The sequence below is a fragment of the Pleuronectes platessa genome, chromosome 19 (assembly GCF_947347685.1).
Source record: "Pleuronectes platessa chromosome 19, fPlePla1.1, whole genome shotgun sequence".
NCBI classification, from domain to species: Eukaryota; Metazoa; Chordata; class Actinopteri; order Pleuronectiformes; family Pleuronectidae; genus Pleuronectes; species Pleuronectes platessa.
In genome coordinates, this window is record NC_070644.1 from 20,500,863 (window position 1) to 20,518,438 (window position 17,576).

Below are 17,576 nucleotides of genomic sequence, written 5' to 3' on the forward strand. Positions count from 1 at the left end.
GAATCAGATTACAGGGAGTCAACAAACACCAATTCTCATTAAATTAAACTTTAAACAAAGTTAAGCCAGACGTTTGTTTAATAAAATAACTTTTATTTTACAGATAAAAATCAAGTTAAAACCGACAAGGAAGTTAAACCTTTAGTCATTCTTTTCTCGTCGTCCTCGTCTGCAGCGTAGCAGGAAACAGCGGATTCCCGCCCAGCAGAGGGCGCCGGTGATACTCAGGACAACCAGCAGGGCAGCTGCGACGTCCAGGCTGTGGTACTGGAACCAGTTCAGCTCATGTGATGCGAGCCGCAGGTGTGGTGCTCCACCGTGTCGCATCACAAACTCCACCCAGAATGCGGCTGTGCTCAGTGGCGCCTCCGGCTGGTCACGATGCACATTCGACAGATGCTGAATGCTGGACTTGTAGCTAAGCATCATGGGAAAAGAATCAAGGTCACAGTTGTGTTTTATTGTTAAAGACAGGAAATCAAAATATGTATTCAAACGGAGTATGTGATTCGGCAGGAAGTCTGGGGCTTTTAATGTGAAAGGGAACAAGAATGACCAGAAAGTTATGGAACAGGAAATAAAAAGTATCTCCCAGCTGCTTGTGACGTCACCCTCACCCTGGCTGGTTGATGACATCATGCAGCGCCTGCCTCAGCATGTCGGACGTCATTGTGTTGAGGTCGAGGACGACAGCGGCGCCGCGGCGACTGAGGCGGGCGATGTTATCTGGCTGATCTGCGAACAGCGGGATTCCGACCATTGGCACGGCGTGATACACGGCCTCATACAAACCGTTGGTGCCACCATGAGTCACAAACGCTCTGGTCCTTGGGTGACCTGCCAGGAACCGGGCTTTTATTGTTAAAAGATTCTTCAGCATTATACCACAGAAATATCAATAATCACTGATGGATGAGATGAATCAGCTGATCAATAAAAAACTGTGTTGGTGCGTGTTTGTGAGTCAGTGGTTGTGCGTGTGTGTGTTTGTGTCTTACCTAGCAGGTCATTCTGAGGAATCCAGTCGTAAAGTCTCGTATTGGACATTAATGTTTTTGGTTTATTTCCTTTGTATTTCCAAATCACCTGAAAAAACAAGAATAATTGACACGTGTATGATTTTGATTTGAATAAAACTAATTTTAACAATCATTTTGGATTAATTAAATATTTAAGGGTGGAGCAACGGACAGAGGCAGGAAGTAACGTATTGCTTCCTCTGCAGAGATCATGTGATCATGTTTACATCACATCGACATGAGGTCATCACCACAAACTCTCCTGAAGTCTTGTCGGTGTCCACTACGTGTGTGCCGCCCCTTTTTTATCCCAATATATTTGATTTATTTTAGTTTTTTTCATTTTTGCATCTGTTAGATACGTCATCAACCCCCCCAGCCCGTAAGCAGAGAATCCAGCGGAGATCCCTTCTGGGTTCTCACACGACTTCTGCTGACTGTCTGGACTTTACACTGAGAGGCCAGAAGGAAAGTGTGCAGGACGTCCGGAGCCTCACACTCGGTGCTTTCTCAACCGTCCTCCTTCAGATGGACTGCGGAGGATCTCCGGGGTTCAGTGCAGCTCAAGTCAGGGTGTCTGAGTGGGCGGAGCCTCTTACTTTTTGAGGGATCTGTCCGAGGGCAACAGCGATGACATCAGCAGTTTCTGTCGTGAAGTTGGTTACCATGGAGCCAAAGGAAACCACCACCACGCCAGCATCACCCGAGCTCCGAACAAACTCCTCCATGTCTGCTGGCAGCGGATTGGCCGGTTTGCAGTGCAGACCGCCCACATGTTTGAAGTTGGGCGGGATCGGCCGTGGCGTCTCTATGTCCCAGAAAGTCCTGATGAACCACAAGTCGGCTTTTCCCAGAGTCCCACAGTAGCTGGTGGGACTTCCTGTCAACACGTACATAAAGGAAACAGCTTTGTTGGACTTTTAATTTGAAGAGACAGGTGAACTGACCTTTGACCTACAACTGACCTTTGACCTCTGTGTAGTACTTATCCAGCCTTAGCCTCCAGAACATCTCCGTCATTGCAGACAGTGAGACATACGTCACTGTGTTGATCAGTCTCTCCACAAACGTCATGTGGTCACTGTACGGCAGCGGAGCGGCAGGGACGTACGAGGGAGGAGCCGGCGCATGGCCGCAGTGTCGCTCAATCACCCCCCCGAGCGACAGACGCAGCGAGATGATGAGTGGCAGGTTGAGAATGTCGGCCACCAGGTCACCGCAAATCGTCACCGGGTCGAGCAGGACAGCGTCGAACTTAGAGTCCCGCAGAGTCGCCATCAGCTGCTCGTCCTTGAACATGGAGTCACACTGACGCATCAGGACGTCGATGGAACGTGTCGTCCAATCATGACTCCACAAAATCTTTTTCAGCATCGAAGAATGATGCCACTCAAACATGGAGAAGTTGATTAACTCTTCAGTGAGGCCATGTAGATAAGATTTGCTAAAAGGAACCTGGAAAACAAGAAGCACCAGTTTTAAGTCATTGAAACTTATTAAAAGTTTCTAAAGTCTTGAAAACACATTTAACCCCTACATGTCTGAACCTGACATCACCTTGTAAACCAGGAAGTTGAACTTGGTGGCATAGCGGCTGTTGTTGTAGTCGACGGACGGAGATGCTTCAGAAACTAACACGGTGACGGAGTGGTTCCGCTTCACCAGCTCGTCCAAGATGTTCCGCATGTTCAACCAATGACTGTACTCACCTGGAAACACCAAGACATGGCCGCCATCAACCGGAGCGAGCTGATGGAGCAGCACCAGGACGGCAGGGACAAAGAGAAGAGGCCGGAAAAGCTGCATCATGAGTGAATGACCAAAAACATCCTGTGTCATTCGTCTGTGATTTTCTGTTGCTGCAGGTGAAAGTGCAACTTGATCAAAGGTCAGTTACTGATAAGAGCTGCTCTCTGATTGGACGGGAAAAACTCACTACTGGTCACATGTCATGAAAGACAGACAGAGAGATAGATGCTTTACAGATTTCAGGGGAAGTAGAGGAAGAGGTAAACAGGAAGAGGATATGAGCGGTTGTGATTTTGATCCAAGCCAGTTGGTGGCGGTAGTGATTCAATTTGCAGTTTTCCAAACACCAATAGACACCAAAGAAGAAGAAGAGGACTTCCGTTAGCCTGACACCGGTCTGATGCTGTGACGGGCGCCGACCATCGGTTTGGAAGCTTTTGCAAGACTTGGCCCCCGACTGTCGGTAAACGTTTTAAAATGACAGACGGGAGGATTTAACGGAGTCTAACGGACCCTCCGGGCTGAGGACAGGTAACAAGAACCGTAAGAATGTCTCGGTTTAACGGCTTCACGCACAGTACAGCATGCTAACGGCAGTTAGCCGCAGCTAGCTCGACACTTTCCTTTATTCCCATCAAATCCCGCACCCCCCCCCCCTTCTTGCTTCTTCTTGTTCTTTAACAAGTTTCCCCTGATGACGTTTCCCTGTTCACACCGAATCCCAAGTGACGTCACGAACACGTCAGAATCACCAGTTCATGTTGTTGTGATTTAACCAAAATCTGTGAAATGTCGCGAGAGGCAGCGAGTTTAGGTTCAGCCCTTTAAATGCTTTTATTGTGGAAAGTTCAACATGTGTGTGTTTATGTTTGTGTGAGTAACTTTTTAAACTATCTCTCTCCCTCTCTCTGTCTCTCTCTCTCTCTCTGTCTGTCTCTCCCTCTCTCTGTCTGTCTCTCTCTCTCTGTCTGTCTCCCTCTCTCTCTGTCTCTCCCTCTCTCTGTCTGTGTGTCTGCCTGTCTCTCCCTCTCTGTCTGTCTTTCTATATCTCTGTCTGTCTCTCTCGCGCTGTCTCTCCCTCTCTCTCTGTCTGTCTCTCCCTCTCTCTCTGTCTGTCTCTCTCTCTCTCTGTCTCTCCCTCTCTCTGTCTGTGTGTCTGTCTGTCTCTCCCTCTCTCTGTCTGTCTCTCTCTCGCTGTCTCTCCTTCCTTTCTCTGTCTGTGTCTCCCACTCTCTCTCTCTCTCTCTCTCTCTCTCTCTCTCTCTCTCTCTCTCTCTCTCTCTGTGTCTGTCTCTCTCTCTCTGTCTCCCCCCCCCCCCCTCCAGTCTCCATCATGCTCTCTCAACCTTTAACACAGACTGAGATCGACAATAGAAGGCAGGTCCTGTCTGCTGTGACCCCGCCTCCTGTCCTCTCATTGGTGGAACCAACAGGTATGTGTTTATATGTTAACGTTGATGAAGTAGTTATCAATTAAAGGAGACAGCTCAGTTCTGATTGGTCAGAAGATGTCGGCATCTTGGAGCTAGATATCTTATGTTACATGTAAAATGAAAAGGAGAGCGAGGACTTACAGTTGTTTCTGGTCCTGCAGGTGTTTTCTCCTCTTCACCTCCTCCCTCTGCTCGCTCTTTATCTCCTCCTCACACCCTTCTTTCCTCTCCTTCATCTTTCACTCGTATTCGTCCCCTCTCTCCTCCTAATCCCATGTTCCTCACTTCTTCTCCTCCGGTCCCTCTTTCTCATCTTTCTTCATCCACTTCACTACCTCCTCCTTCATCTTTTTCCTCCTCTCTTTCTACCCCCATCCCTCCTGCTCCTCCTTCTGTGTCTCATCCTTTGCCTCCTTACTTGTTGTCTCCCCATTCGCTCTATCATCCACCATCTTTTTCTTCTGCTCCTCATCCTCCTCATGTTCATCATCACTCCTCTTGTCTCGTATCCCCAATTCCTTCTTCCCTTTGTTCCCCTGTCTCTTCGTCCACTGTGCACTTCCCTCCATCAATTCCTCCTCCTCCTCCCCCTCCACCTCCTCATCCTACTTGTTGCTCCTGCTCCTCCCTTCTTCCTCGCCTGCTGTCAGCTCACCGGTTGGAGGTGCGGCGTCTCCTGCGCGGAGCTCTTGCGTCTCTGGGTCGTCGTCTGGACACTCTGGAGAGGAGGAGCAGGAGGAACAGGCAGAAGAAGAAGAGTATGACGGGAGGAGGAGCCTGGTGTCAAGGTGAATTGTGTTGTCGTTTAATCAAGAATTAATCAATTCATTAATATTTCTAATTGGTTTGGATCAGTTCAATCACATTTATGATTGTCATTTTTAATATGAATCTGTTTGAAAACACCAACAACTAAACTTGTCTATATCCTGTTTCATCCTTAGCTCCCGCTGCCTCTCCCGCCGCCTCCTTCTCCTACTCCTGTATCTCTGCCGTCCTTCCTCCTGTCTCCTCCTCTTTATCATCGTCAGTGACGTCAGAGAGTGAGGAGTCGTCCACGTCTCCTGCTCTGTCCGTTTTTGACCAATCAGAGCAAGGGAGGGGGGAGAGCGGGGGCCATGAGGATGAGGTGAGGAGGAGAAAGAGGAAGAACAAAGATGTTGTAGAAGAAGAAGAAGAGGATGCTGGGAGGTTTGTTGGACAGATGGTGGTCTCCTTCAGAGGAGCCGGAGCAGAGAAAGAGGAGGGGCCAATCACCCTGCACAACTTCAAACACAAGAAACACAGAGGCGGAGGAACTAGCCAATCAGGGAAGACCGTCAGTGTTGTGAGACAAAATGGTTACAGACCACTGCTGCTACACGGGTGAGACAGAGAGAGAGAGAGATTATTTATTTATTTAATGTGTTTAATATTTAAATATAATTTATTTGAATCATATTTTGAATTTCCCAGCGTCCTCAGCTCATCATCCCAGGATGACGTACACCTTCTCCAATCAGCTCAGAGTCTTCAGACATGCAGCCAATCAGAAGCCTTCGCTGTCTCACCCAGCCAATGGTGGTTCTCTGACGTGACCCCTCGCCTCACTTCCAATCTCAGTGCCTTCGGCCTGTGGCTCCGCTCTTCCTCGTCTTCATTTAACCCCGCCTCCATGTTACGGTTTTCAGTGGTCACAGTAGAGACGATAATGGACTCGGTTAGGGGCGGGACATGTGGGAATCCCCCCCGGCCCCTGAAGGACTGGTCGGCCCCGCCCAGTGTGAGCAGCGATCACTGGTTTGTTAAATAAATATTCATCAGTAACCTTTTAATGCTTATATGTTTTAAACTTGAGTTCTGTTCTTCATGTTTATGATTCTATATAGTTAATGATTTATTATTAATAAACCGCTGATTCATTGCTTTTTAAATTTGATAATATTTTTCTTTTCACAGTTATGTGCGAACACCATCTCCAAGGTAATTTTCATACGTAGACACTATAGTGCTTTATTGCTGTTGTCATGACAACCATTTAAGTTCAAAGGTATCTGAATAAATTATTTCTGTTACAGTCGGACGTTTTCCGCCCAGCGACAGCACAAGCAGCGAAGCACTCGGAGCCCCCGCCTTCCCTGGAGGCGGCCCCTGCCTCTCCCCCCCTGCTCAGCCAATGGATTGTCTGCTCCTTTTACTGGCAGCCAATCAGTAGCAAGCACTGAGTTCCTCAACTCAAAGGGAGAGGTGCAGTTTTGTCAATAACCTCCATTTTTGAATAATGAAGCTTTGGTTTGAATTTTTTCTTCAATATCCGCTGTGTTATGTTTTTCTGCTCAGCTCAGTAAACGTGTCTCTGAGATTCGAATCCGCCGGACGACGCCACGGGAAACGCTGCTCACACCGATGGGACTGCCAAAAGTGAAAAGGTCAAGAGAGGAGGGAGGCCCGCAGGCCACATAGAATAATGTAGAAAGGAATAAATTCAAAATTAAAATAAATATTTATGTTTCAGGTTAAAGAAAAAGGAGTTCAGTCTGGAAGAGATTTACACCAACAAGAACTACAAATCCCCCACCACCAACAGGTAAAAAAACTACAAATCCCCACCACAATAAACTATCAATGTGATGCACAAACTACACCTCCCAGAATGCCTTGTGTCCACCCACAGGAGTCTGGAGACGATTTTTGAAGAGCCACGGGAGAAGGATGGAGCGCTGCTCCTGATTGGCCAGCAGAGAAGACGCAGGGTGCTTCTCTTCCCTGACTTCACTCAGCCCAGGAAGAGGAAGAGACCCCAAGGTATGCTGGGAGAGCAGTTCAAACTGGGAGAGTTTCAAAGAACAGAAAAGGTTTTCACAAGTGTCCTTCTTTTAGGGGCGTGGTTTCCAGGTGGCACATTTCCCAGGAAGCGTGCAGCTGCTCGGCGACATTGCCATGGCGAAGGCTGCGGTGAGGATGACATGGACCTTGATGTGATGCTGGTGGAGCGACTGAGCGCGCTCGAAGACTTTCTGACACAACAGGGCCTGGATGTGTGAACTGTGACATCACTTCCGGTCTGCTGACTTTGGCCAAACAAACAGCTGCTAGCATACCTGCTAACTGCCGTGTTACCCTGGTGATGTCATCAGGAAGGCGGTCTCATGTTACAGGGTTTTTTCTTTGCTGTGTACTTGATGTTGGATTTTTTTTTTACGGTGAAGACTGTTTTAATGTGAATATTTAATATTTTTATTGTGGTTGACGTTAAGATACCTGTTCAGAGGCCACACCCCCTGCAGGTAACAGTTTCACCTCATAAAAAAAAATAAAACACGCTGACGCACGGTAAATATTTTTAAAGTGTAATATATATTTCTGCTGAAAGTGTTTCTATTTTTGGAACAAATAAAGTTTTTTCTGATCACTTAATTTGTATCATGTTTTTCTTTTCTTCAAAGGAACTGAGATGGAAATGAATGTAAATTAATAAAACAATTAACTCCGAGCTCCTGAATGGTTTCAAAGTCTGAACACGTGGATTTGACTCAAATGAGGAACTGTCACTGTTCAACTTCTGAGCAATGATCGACCTCTGTGATTGGCTGAGCAGCTCAGTTTATCATAAATAAAGTATATACACATACAAATGCATATGACCCTCAGCTAAGTGTAATATGATTTAAGTGAATAAAACGTTAAAATAATCTTCTCTGTTTCCATCTTTATTTTTCGTTACTAATTTTACAGAAAATATTTTTTTTTTACAAAAAACGAGTTTTAACGAAAAAAGTCTGTTAACATGTTAAACCCGAGTTCAGGTGTTTGAATCACAGAGAACATGTTATTTCTTCATGAACCAAAAAACAACATAATGGAGATTTATGTTTCTCCTTCTAATCTAAATGAATTCTAAATATAGAAACGTTATTTAAACTTGGAGACGCTCTTCGGTCGAACGACGTCTCGACGTCACTTCCGCAAACAACATGGCGGCGCCCCTGCGGACTGCGCGCGGCGGAACATTTCTAAGGTTCTTACGTTAATCTTATTCTTTAGTGAAATGAAAAATGATGTCATCACGTTGCGGTCGCGTGTGACCTTCATGTGACAGAGTAACGTGGTTGTTGTGTTCGTGAAGCGCACCTGAGGAGACACCGACCGGACTCTATTCTGAGTTTCTATTAATTTTATTTTAAATGATTCATAACATCCAAACGTTGCGTGAACTGTGACGTCACACATGCGTGACATGCGTGAGTGAGGGGGATGTAAGATTCGGCTCAGATGAAAGGAAAGGTTCACCTAAAGCTGCGGTTTAAATATAATAACTGTGTTATTATTCAGGAAGTCAGCTTTTGTTTTGTAAAAAAATGATTGTGGTGATTAAAAGTCATTATTTGATACAGATCAGCTTCATATGAAAATGGAAATTATATGTTAAAGTTTGATCAGACGCGTGTTCGTCGGGATGTTAACATGTTATCAGAATATTCACAATATATATATATAATAGTGTTTTAATGATGAAACTTCATCTCTGTCGTTTGCAGAGTTTTCGCTTTGAGCTGCAGCCAACAGCGCCTCCTCAGCACAGGTGAGGCACTGCACCTTCATGTTTGTCTTTCACCCACGAGCATCACAGCAGGAGATTCTCGCTCGGACCCGACAACACAGAATCCTCCGCAGCGGTCAGGTGGAGATAGTTGATCAAGTCTGGACTGCTGCGTCCGTCCTCATCACCCTCTCCTCTCCTCTCCTCTCCTCTCCTCTCCTCACCTCTCCTCCTCTCTCCTCTCCTCTCCTCTCCTCTCATCACCCTCACCTCTCCTCACCTCTCCTCTCCTCTCCTCACCTCTCCTCACCTCACCTCTCCTCTCCTCTCCTCTCCTCTCCTCTCATCACCCTCACCTCTCCTCACCTCTCCGTGTAGGGGAACACTTCTTGATCCTCAGATATTTGTTTTCTTTTGGGCTTTTTCCAGCTGTACGTCTCCAGTGTGTAAGAAGTGTCGAGGCATCATGAGATCCTGTGGAGTTCACAGATCAGTCGATGAAGACTTGTCTCTGATGAATATTTCAAACAATCTCATCTGCAACTTTACAATCGTTTATTAAGTATTGAATCTTTCCGACCAAACATGCACAAGGGAAATAATAAATTTGGTAATTACCCATTAATGAAAATATATTTTAAAAATGTATACATATATCAGTTAATATATATATGTATCAGTGTATGTATGCAAATAAATATAAATATGTTTATATATAAGTAAATAAATAAATACAGCGTTGTGTCATCTGAGGAACGATATATATTTGTTCACGTTTATTAAGAATCAGATATAGAGTTGTGTTGCCGTGTGTCAGGTGGTGATTGGTCATGAGACCAGGTGATATCACGTCTCTGGACCAATCATCTGTCTCGCTTCAGGTCGGCGCTTCCTGCCTCGTCCGCGGCCGATTCCCCTCCTGCTGGCGACAGGGGGTGGTTACCTCGGTTACCAGCACTACATAAGGAGGGGCCCACAGGAGGAGGGGGCTCCACCCCATTTGGCCACACCCACACAGGTAGGAAAGATCCCTCTTCACCTCCTTTTCTCTCTCTATCTCTCCATCTTTATCCTCCTCCCCTCCCACCCCTATCTCTTTACCTGCTTTTTTCACTTGGGGGAAAATACGCCCGGTAGCAGGTCAGGTTACTCACATTGAATTTCATTTCTTTAATTACGCGTTTATCCAAAGCGACTTAACATAACTGCACCAACCATGAGGGAACAAACCAAGAACAACAAGATTTTTTTTTTATATATAAACACCAGAGTTGACGACGGTTATTTGACATCATCTTCTTGGTGGTTGTAAGAGACGTGTCTTGAGACTGAGGTGGAAGATGTGGAGACTTTGTGTCCTGATGTCGATGTGGAGCTCGCTCCCCCGTTCAGGAGCCAGGACAACAAACAGTCCGGATGTTGTTGAGTGTTTCTCTCGCAGTGAGGGAGCAGCCGATTGGCCGATGCAGAGCGGCGTGGACAGGCTGTGGTGTAGATTTAGACTGGAACTGATCTGTTCGCACCACGGTGCACAAGTGCCAGATAACATGTCAGGTTCACGTGCACATAGCAAACATGGAGGTTCAGAGGTTCACATCCTACAGTTGATGGTCATCTCAGGTGTTGGGATCTGTGGTCTCACTGGGTGATAGTTGAGTGTGAAGTGATGGTGACACACTGACCGGTCATTTCAATGGTACTTCACTACTTCAAACACTGACCAACCTGCCTCCTGATTGGTCCTTTTAGTGTGGACACGATCCAATTGGTCAATCAGTAACTGGGCAGGACAGAGGGGGGGCTGTGATTCACTCGAGATTAAAACACATTTCACAGATAAATACAATTTCAATAAAAGAAATAATTTGATAATTCAGAAAATGACAAAATAAAGGATTTCAATACATTTTGATCATTTTCAATGTTAATATTGAAACGAGGAGGAGATAAGGAGGAAGGGGGAGTGTCCTCAGTATAAATACCTCCCTCCTCCTCCTCCTCTGTCCCTTCTTCTCTCGTGTCAGTGAACACATCAGCTCTTTCTTCTTCTGGATTAAATCTTCTCAACTGGTCCGAATGTGTCTGCGGCCATCTCTCTCTCTCTCTCCGGCGGAGGTCTCTCGCTCATGGTAAGCTCCTTGTCCCGCTGCCACGCCGGCAGACATGAGTGCGACCTGCTGCGTCAGGTGAGGCGTGCCAGAGACGGAGGAGGAAGAGGAGGAAGAGGAGGAAGAGGAGGAAGGGGGGTGAGGACGAGAGCGACCGCACGGTTCAGGTGGGCGAGGAGGTAGGGGGAGGTTTTTTATAGATGTGTAGAAAAGTGTATCTCTTACAGTGTAAAACAGTGTATTCAAAGAAATAGGTAAAAAATTAATAATTTTAGAGTTTAAATGAACTGTCTGAGGGCGAGAGACACTGACACACGACAGAGAGAGAGAGATAGAACTTAAGCTGCTTTAAGACACGAACTTAACTCTGCAGTTCCTCTGTATTTGCTCTGGAGGATCATGTGTGAGCTCCTGTATGAAGTATGAATCCAGGAGAAGTGTGAACGCAGCAGAGGATCCTCCACTGGATTCTGTGTGAGTGAGTGGGGGGGGGGGGGGGGGGTGAAGAGCTTCTAATACGATCAGACGCAGACGTGTGTGTGTGTGTGTGTGTGTGTGTGTGTGTGTGTGTGTGTGTGTGTGTGTGTGTGTGTGTGTGTGTGTGTGTGTGTGTGTGTGTGTGTGTGTGTGTGTGTGTGTGTGTGTGTGTGTGTGTGTGTGTGAGATATCCAGGGCAACAGCTTATTTATCAGCTATTTTAGCTCTAGCCTAGCTTAGCCTGTTTCGTGTTGATCCTGTCCCAGTCACCTCCCCCCCCCTCCTGATTGGTGATTAATTTGTATTCGTTTGTTTATAAAACCACGTTTTAGCTGTTAGCATGCTAGCTTTGCTGTAGCTTAGCATCTGTTGTGTGCTGTCAGTCCTCATCCTCCTCCTCCAAGCGCTCAGCGAAAACAACGTACATACACAAACACACAACTGGGTTTCTTATTTTATTTAATTTTTCATATTTTATATATTATCTTTTTGTATCTCTTTGTTTTTATTTCAGTATTTATTCCTCTGACTCAGGTCACATGACAAAAATCTTGATAACTTTGACCATAGAATATAAAAAGTGAATAAAAAAGCCAGAGAATTTTTTTTTACAAACCTAAAATATGTTAATGAATAATTTTTTTTTTTACTCAGACCTGGACTCTTCTGTTTGACTCGTCATGTGACTGACCTTCACATTTTACTGTTAGTTATTTTTCTTTTTTTCTTTTGAATCTTTTTTTTATTATTTATTTCCTGTCTGTCTCCTCTGACCCACTCACATGGTCACATGGTCCCAAATCTTGTAAAATCTGGTAACATCTCATCACCACGATCAGGCTCCAGGTCCCTCGTTTGGATCTCCGTCATCGTCTGAGCGCGCTCCGTGGCGGCGTGTGTCAACCCGCCCCGTGGCGCCGTCGGCCACTTGCCTTCCTCTGCTATGTCTTGTCCATCAGTGCCCTGCGGCCGCTGTCCAAACGGGTAAGAGGAGCAGTGGAGTGGTTTTGATTGGATAAAGTGAAAGTGGGAAGAAGGTTAACGACCATATATGTATGTCCTGTTTTAGGAATTTCCTCCTCTCCTCCCTTGATTTCCTCCCCCCTTTATTCTCCTTTCTTTCAGGGCCCGAGCCCGACAGTGCATGGACTCTATTGAAACTGAGTGGATTATGCTTCCTCAGCTTCTGGTGTCAATTTATGTATTTCAGCAGCTCAGGAACATGTGTCCAAAAATGGCTAAATAGAGCCCACTGCAAATTTTCTATGAGGGTCCTCCCACACGTGTATCTTACCCAGACGCTCAAAAAAGCCTCTTGGACTTAGAGATTCAAATGAACTCGCCACACGGTGTGACCGTGGCGTGGCGTCAAGTTTTGATGAAACACCATCAGAACACAAGGTTGTTGTATCTCGGGCATACAAACTCCAGACTGGACATGTATGAAAAGAGTCCCGGCCCGATGACATCTACACAGAAATCATGACTTAAAATCACATCGCCCCCTGGTGGCAACAGGAGATTTGTTGTTTTTGGCACGTCTTACACGGTGATGTACGACTTTTGTCCATTGACCACAACCATGTCAAACTTTGTCGAAAAGGCCTCAAGACATTGATGATGTCGGCATTTTGAAACTGTGAGTTTTCGTCAAGTGTTTTACGGCTATGTTTCTCTTCATAATGAACTAAAAACTCTTTGGATCAATATGCTAGACCAAACAGGAAGTTGGCCATTTTGAATAATGTGCCCATTTCTTACCGTTTGTACATTGTTGTATTTTGACGAACTTCTCCTGGAGCTTTCATCCGATTATCTTTAAATTCAGTGAGTGTAATCTTAACTACGTGGAGATTAAAAGTAAAGTAAAAGTCACACGGTTTGATCGTTTTGTTTTTGGCTTTAAATAAAACAATACTTCCATTAATGTCACATGGTCGGTGGTCATAGGTTCCTTCTGCAAAGGTGAACGATTTATACGATCTGAAAAGAAACAAGAGAGTTTTGATCCGAACAGATTAGTGTGTATGTGTTAGTGATAGCAACACCTCCTGCCAAAAAGAGGTAAGCCTTTTTTTAAGACTTTAATTGAATTTGCATCAGATTTTCACAGTGTGGTCCACACTTGAGGTGTGATTAGTGGGTGTGGTACAGCGCTGCGTGTGGAATGCGAGAAGTGATTTTATCTTTCCCGCGACGCACAAAACACACACAACACTGAGCTGTTCCGCCTGGTTCCTGTTCCCAATCCCCCCCCGCCGCTTCAGGTCCTGCACAGTGCGGCTCACAGCCCTGGTTTCTTCTTCCATCACTTTCTTCTTCAAAATTTGTCTTTAAATTTCTAAATAATATTTTTCTATACTGTCTTGAGCCCAGATAATTGATTCTTTTTTCCTGTTTTGTCCTGCAGGTGGCGTTGTACCGCTCCTTCCCGACTCGCCTCATCTCTCGGGCCTGGGGTCATCTGAACGGCGTGAAGCTTCCCAACTGGCTCCGTAAACCCGTGTACTCGCTCTACATCTGGACGTTTGGGGTCGACATGAAGGTGATGATGATGTTTTTAAAAAGTTTAATCTGACGCAGAGACTCCGTCAGTTTAAGACTTTTTTTATTTCATGTTGTTTTCTGTTTGACCACCAGGAGGCGGCAGTGGAGGATTTACATCAATACAGGAATCTGGGGGAATTTTTCCGTCGACGTCTCAAACCTGCTGTGAGGCCGCTCTGCGCCTCCTCCTGCCTGGTAATCCTCCTCATCCTTTAACACACAATCATAATTCAATTCAAACACTTTTTCTGTCATTTGATTGGTCGCTGGTTCCTCAGATCTCTCCAGCAGACGGGCGGGTCCTGCACTTTGGTCAGGTGAAGAACTCGGAGGTGGAGCAGGTGAAGGGCGTCACCTACAGTCTGGAGAAGTTCCTGGGTCCACAGGAGGGGCGAGGCCAAGGTAAGACCCCGCCCACACAACCTCAGATCATGAGTCCTGGCAGATCAATAAAGAAATCAATCAGCTATTAATTAGATCTCTAATTAGAACCTCACATGTTGGTTTGCCCCCCCACCTCTCTTCAGAGTCCTCCCGGTCCTTCAGGGAACGCCTCCTGACGTCACCTGATAACGACCTGTTCCACGTGGTGGTTTACCTGGCGCCAGGTGATTATCACTGCTTCCATTCGCCCACAGACTGGAAGGTGGAGCTTCGACGACACTTCCCAGGTGAGGGAGCGTGACCTGATCACTGATCACCTGATCACCTGATCACCTGTTCACCCAATCACCTGTCTGTGGTCAAACTGCTTTTCACTTCTCTCTCTCTCTTCTCGTTAGGCTCGTTAATGTCGGTTAACCCTGGTGTGGCTCGTTTGGTCAAAGATCTCTTCTGTCTTAACGAGCGTGTGGCGCTCACCGGCCAATGGCAGCACGGCTTCTTCTCGTTAACGGCGGTCGGGGCCACAAACGTAGGATCCATCCGGGTTTACTTCGACCAGGTGAGAACTTTTCTGCTGTTTTTTAGTTCATGTAATTTAAATTTAATTTTTCAGCTTTAACGCAATGAAAGAAACAAATGTTTGAGGTGTTTATAATTTCTTTTTATTAAGATTAAAGTGATGTTTGTGTTTCGTCATCGGAAAATAATAATTTATCACATGATTATTGATGATCTTGATCGTTTCTGTCCTCAGGAGCTGAAGACCAACACCCCCCGCTACAGTAAAGGCTCCTTCCACGACCACAGTTATGTTGCCAATGGCAACAGTGTGTTGACAGCGGTGTGTGAGGGGGTGGTCCCTGTGGATGGGGGCGTGGCCTTGCAGAGGGGGGAGGCTATCGGGGAGTTTAACCTCGGGTCCACCATCGTTCTGTTGTTCGAGGCGCCCAAGGACTTTAAATTTAACCTGCAGCCGGGACAGCGAATCAGAGTGGGGGAGGGACTCGGCAGCTTCTGATTTGCTGACGCGTGGGAGGTGCCTGATGACATTTTAAGGCATTGTGGGTATTTTTCTTTGTAAGAAAAGACATGAAGAGGAAATGTTTGTTTGCCTCATGATAGGAAGATGCCAAACCTCTCTCTCTCCCCTCTCCCCCCCCCTCTCTCTCTCTCTCTCTCTCTCTTCCCCCCCCCCTCCCCTCTCTCTCTCTCTTCCCCCCCCCTCCCCTCTCTCTCTCTCTCTGTTCTCATACAGGCCCTCCACAGATTGTCTAGAGCTTAGTGCAGGTCTGAGAACTCATTATGTCCTTCGTCCAACTTTCTGAGCTTCATTTAACAAAAAGACAAATTTATATTTTTCATAACGTTAAAATTTATGTTAAATATTAAATCAAATGTGGTCCGTCCATTCACTGCTGGAATGTTTGAAGGTTTATTGATCACGTTTTATAACCTACTGATGGTTTCGCTTTAAAGAAGAATGAATTATTCTTATTTTTTTCTTCTGTTCTTGTTTTTTCTTTTGTTATATATTTAATTATAAATAATACAATTTAAAATACAAAAACTAGTTATACTATAGTAGATATAAATGTTTTTTAACGGCTGTTTTTAATTGTGAATAAATAATGGAATTCGTGTTTCAGGTGCAGTTTTTTTTATTTTTAAATATTTTTTTTACAGGTCTTACACTAAAGAATACATTTATTAAAGCAGCATTTTCATTGGTCAGTCTTCGCCCTACCCCTCTGTTAGCCCCGCCCCTGGCAGCAGAACCAACAGCACTGCCAATAGGACAGGGGTGGGCAACAGTTGCCATAGCGATGGAACCGCGGTTCTGCCAGACCTCCATGGGACCAGCCGTCATCGGGGGGGGGCTCCTTCCCCAGCCACAGCTTCCCATCCCGGGTCGCTGCTCCAGCCAGCCCCCCCTCCCTGAGGCCAGAGCTCCAGGATGACGAGGAACAGGAGGAGGTGCAGGTCTGCTGGGCCTTGATGCCCAGGAATGAGGCCAGATCCAGGTCCAGACCCGATGCCCCCCCCCGGGGCCGCGGCGTGTTCTGTCGACACTGAGGACACGGGATCCACACCTGGAGGCGGTGAAGGCGTTTACATAGTGAACGAGTCTGAAGCTTAGAAGCTACACTCAGGCGACTGCTGATGATGTCATCGCTCACCTGTTCGTTGATGACCGTGTCGAGTCTCTTCAGACACGCCTGGCAGAAGGCGTGGCCACAGTGCAGTCGTCGGGGCAACCGCGTCGCCAGGTCATAACTACCGAAACACACGATGCACACGAGGTCCCGCCTCCCCAGTGACATCATCGTCTCCATGGCGGAGGAGGAGGGCGGGGGAGGGAGGGGCGGACATGTCTCTTCCTCTTCTTTCGTCTTGTCATCAGACATCTTCTTTCTGATTGGACGAGAAAGTTCCTTCTTAGAATCTTTAATGTGAAGTGATCAATCACAACAAGACCTGAACTAGCACCTGAACCAGACCTGAGCCAAAACTGTACCTGACCAGAACTAGATCAGAACCAGATCAGAACCAGACCTGAGCCAATACTGTACCTGACCAGAACCAGATCAGAATCAGACCTGAGCCAAAACTGTACCTGACCAGAACTAGATCAGAACCAGATCAGAACCAGATCAGAGCCAGACCTGAGCCAATACTGTACCTGACCAGAACCAGATCTGAACTAGATCAGAACCAGATCTGAACCAGACCTGATCAAGACCTGAACCAAACTAGAACGAGTGAGTCCAGGTTTAAGAGGTGAAATAAAGAAAATATCTCAAGTCCAAACATCACAGAAAAGGTGCTTATGTATATAAATAATAATGCAAAGTAATATTACATATATATAGTAAACATATATTATATTTCTGAAATCATGCAAATATTTATATGATAAATACAACTACAGGACAAATGTCACAGCAGAACAAAAGGGTACTAATATATGTATTAATATATATTCAAACATATATGTAGTAATGTACAGCCTATAAATGTACTTACTAATATATATTTTTAAACTTAGAAAAACAGTAAAATAAATCATTAACTTTCTTCATTCAAATAAAAATGTATACATATTCTTGATCCTCACCTGCTGCTCCCTGATTGGTCAGATGAAGTTATCGCCTGGCTCTTCTCTCCTCTTGTTTTTCCTTCACATTGCTCTTTTTGTTCTTTCTCTTCTTTCTCTCTTTTATCCTCTGGGTCACATTTCCTGTAGCGTTTCTTCTCTTCTCTTTTATATCCCCTTTCTTTCTCGTGATGGATTTTTCTTCTTGTCGTTATTTCCTTTGTACTTGTCCTTTATTTTTCAGGT

The 17,576-nt window shown here is 45.7% G+C and overlaps 4 protein-coding genes across 7 annotated transcripts; 2 read left to right on the forward strand and 2 right to left on the reverse strand.

Annotated features, from left to right (window-relative positions):
* Positions 1-72: 72 nt before the first annotated feature.
* Positions 73-3,067, reverse strand: LOC128425029 (UDP-glucuronosyltransferase 2A2). Its single transcript, XM_053411512.1, has 6 exons — positions 2,577-3,067; positions 1,985-2,474; positions 1,619-1,899; positions 999-1,086; positions 618-837; positions 73-418 (listed from the first exon to the last, which is right to left on the reverse strand). Exons 1-6 carry the CDS (start codon positions 2,856-2,858, stop codon positions 142-144), a joined length of 1,638 nt encoding a protein of 545 aa, XP_053267487.1. The 5' UTR covers positions 2,859-3,067; the 3' UTR covers positions 73-141.
* Positions 2,621-7,597, forward strand: wu:fi75a02 (uncharacterized). The gene is made up of 11 exons (XM_053411511.1): positions 2,621-3,299; positions 4,094-4,201; positions 4,363-4,989; positions 5,146-5,566; positions 5,657-5,980; positions 6,140-6,163; positions 6,259-6,427; positions 6,521-6,609; positions 6,696-6,767; positions 6,855-6,985; positions 7,061-7,597. The coding sequence occupies exons 2-11, from the start codon at positions 4,102-4,104 to the stop codon at positions 7,222-7,224; spliced, it is 2,121 nt and encodes a 706-aa protein (XP_053267486.1). The 5' UTR covers positions 2,621-3,299; positions 4,094-4,101; the 3' UTR covers positions 7,225-7,597.
* A 553-nt stretch (positions 7,598-8,150) lies between these two features.
* On the forward strand, positions 8,151-15,876 carry pisd (phosphatidylserine decarboxylase). 4 transcript variants are annotated; one of them, XM_053411876.1, is made up of 10 exons: positions 8,151-8,198; positions 8,719-8,762; positions 9,602-9,738; positions 13,716-13,850; positions 13,946-14,047; positions 14,131-14,254; positions 14,380-14,523; positions 14,635-14,795; positions 14,991-15,297; positions 15,492-15,876. In XM_053411876.1, the coding sequence occupies exons 1-9, from the start codon at positions 8,155-8,157 to the stop codon at positions 15,252-15,254; spliced, it is 1,155 nt and encodes a 384-aa protein (XP_053267851.1). In that variant the 5' UTR covers positions 8,151-8,154; the 3' UTR covers positions 15,255-15,297; positions 15,492-15,876. The 4 variants fall into 4 exon arrangements, with proteins under 4 accessions (XP_053267851.1, XP_053267852.1, XP_053267853.1 ...); XM_053411877.1 differs by lacking the exons at positions 8,151-8,198; positions 8,719-8,762; positions 9,602-9,738; positions 15,492-15,876 and adding exons at positions 10,230-11,302; positions 12,145-12,289 and having other exon boundaries at positions 14,991-15,435; XM_053411878.1 differs by lacking the exons at positions 8,151-8,198; positions 8,719-8,762; positions 9,602-9,738; positions 15,492-15,876 and adding exons at positions 10,233-10,849; positions 12,145-12,289 and having other exon boundaries at positions 14,991-15,435.
* Positions 15,877-15,987: 111 nt separating this feature from the next.
* rnf224 (ring finger protein 224) lies at positions 15,988-16,641 on the reverse strand. The gene is made up of 2 exons (XM_053411984.1): positions 16,414-16,641; positions 15,988-16,326 (listed from the first exon to the last, which is right to left on the reverse strand). The coding sequence occupies exons 1-2, from the start codon at positions 16,639-16,641 to the stop codon at positions 15,988-15,990; spliced, it is 567 nt and encodes a 188-aa protein (XP_053267959.1).
* Between the last annotated feature and the right edge of the window lie 935 nt (positions 16,642-17,576).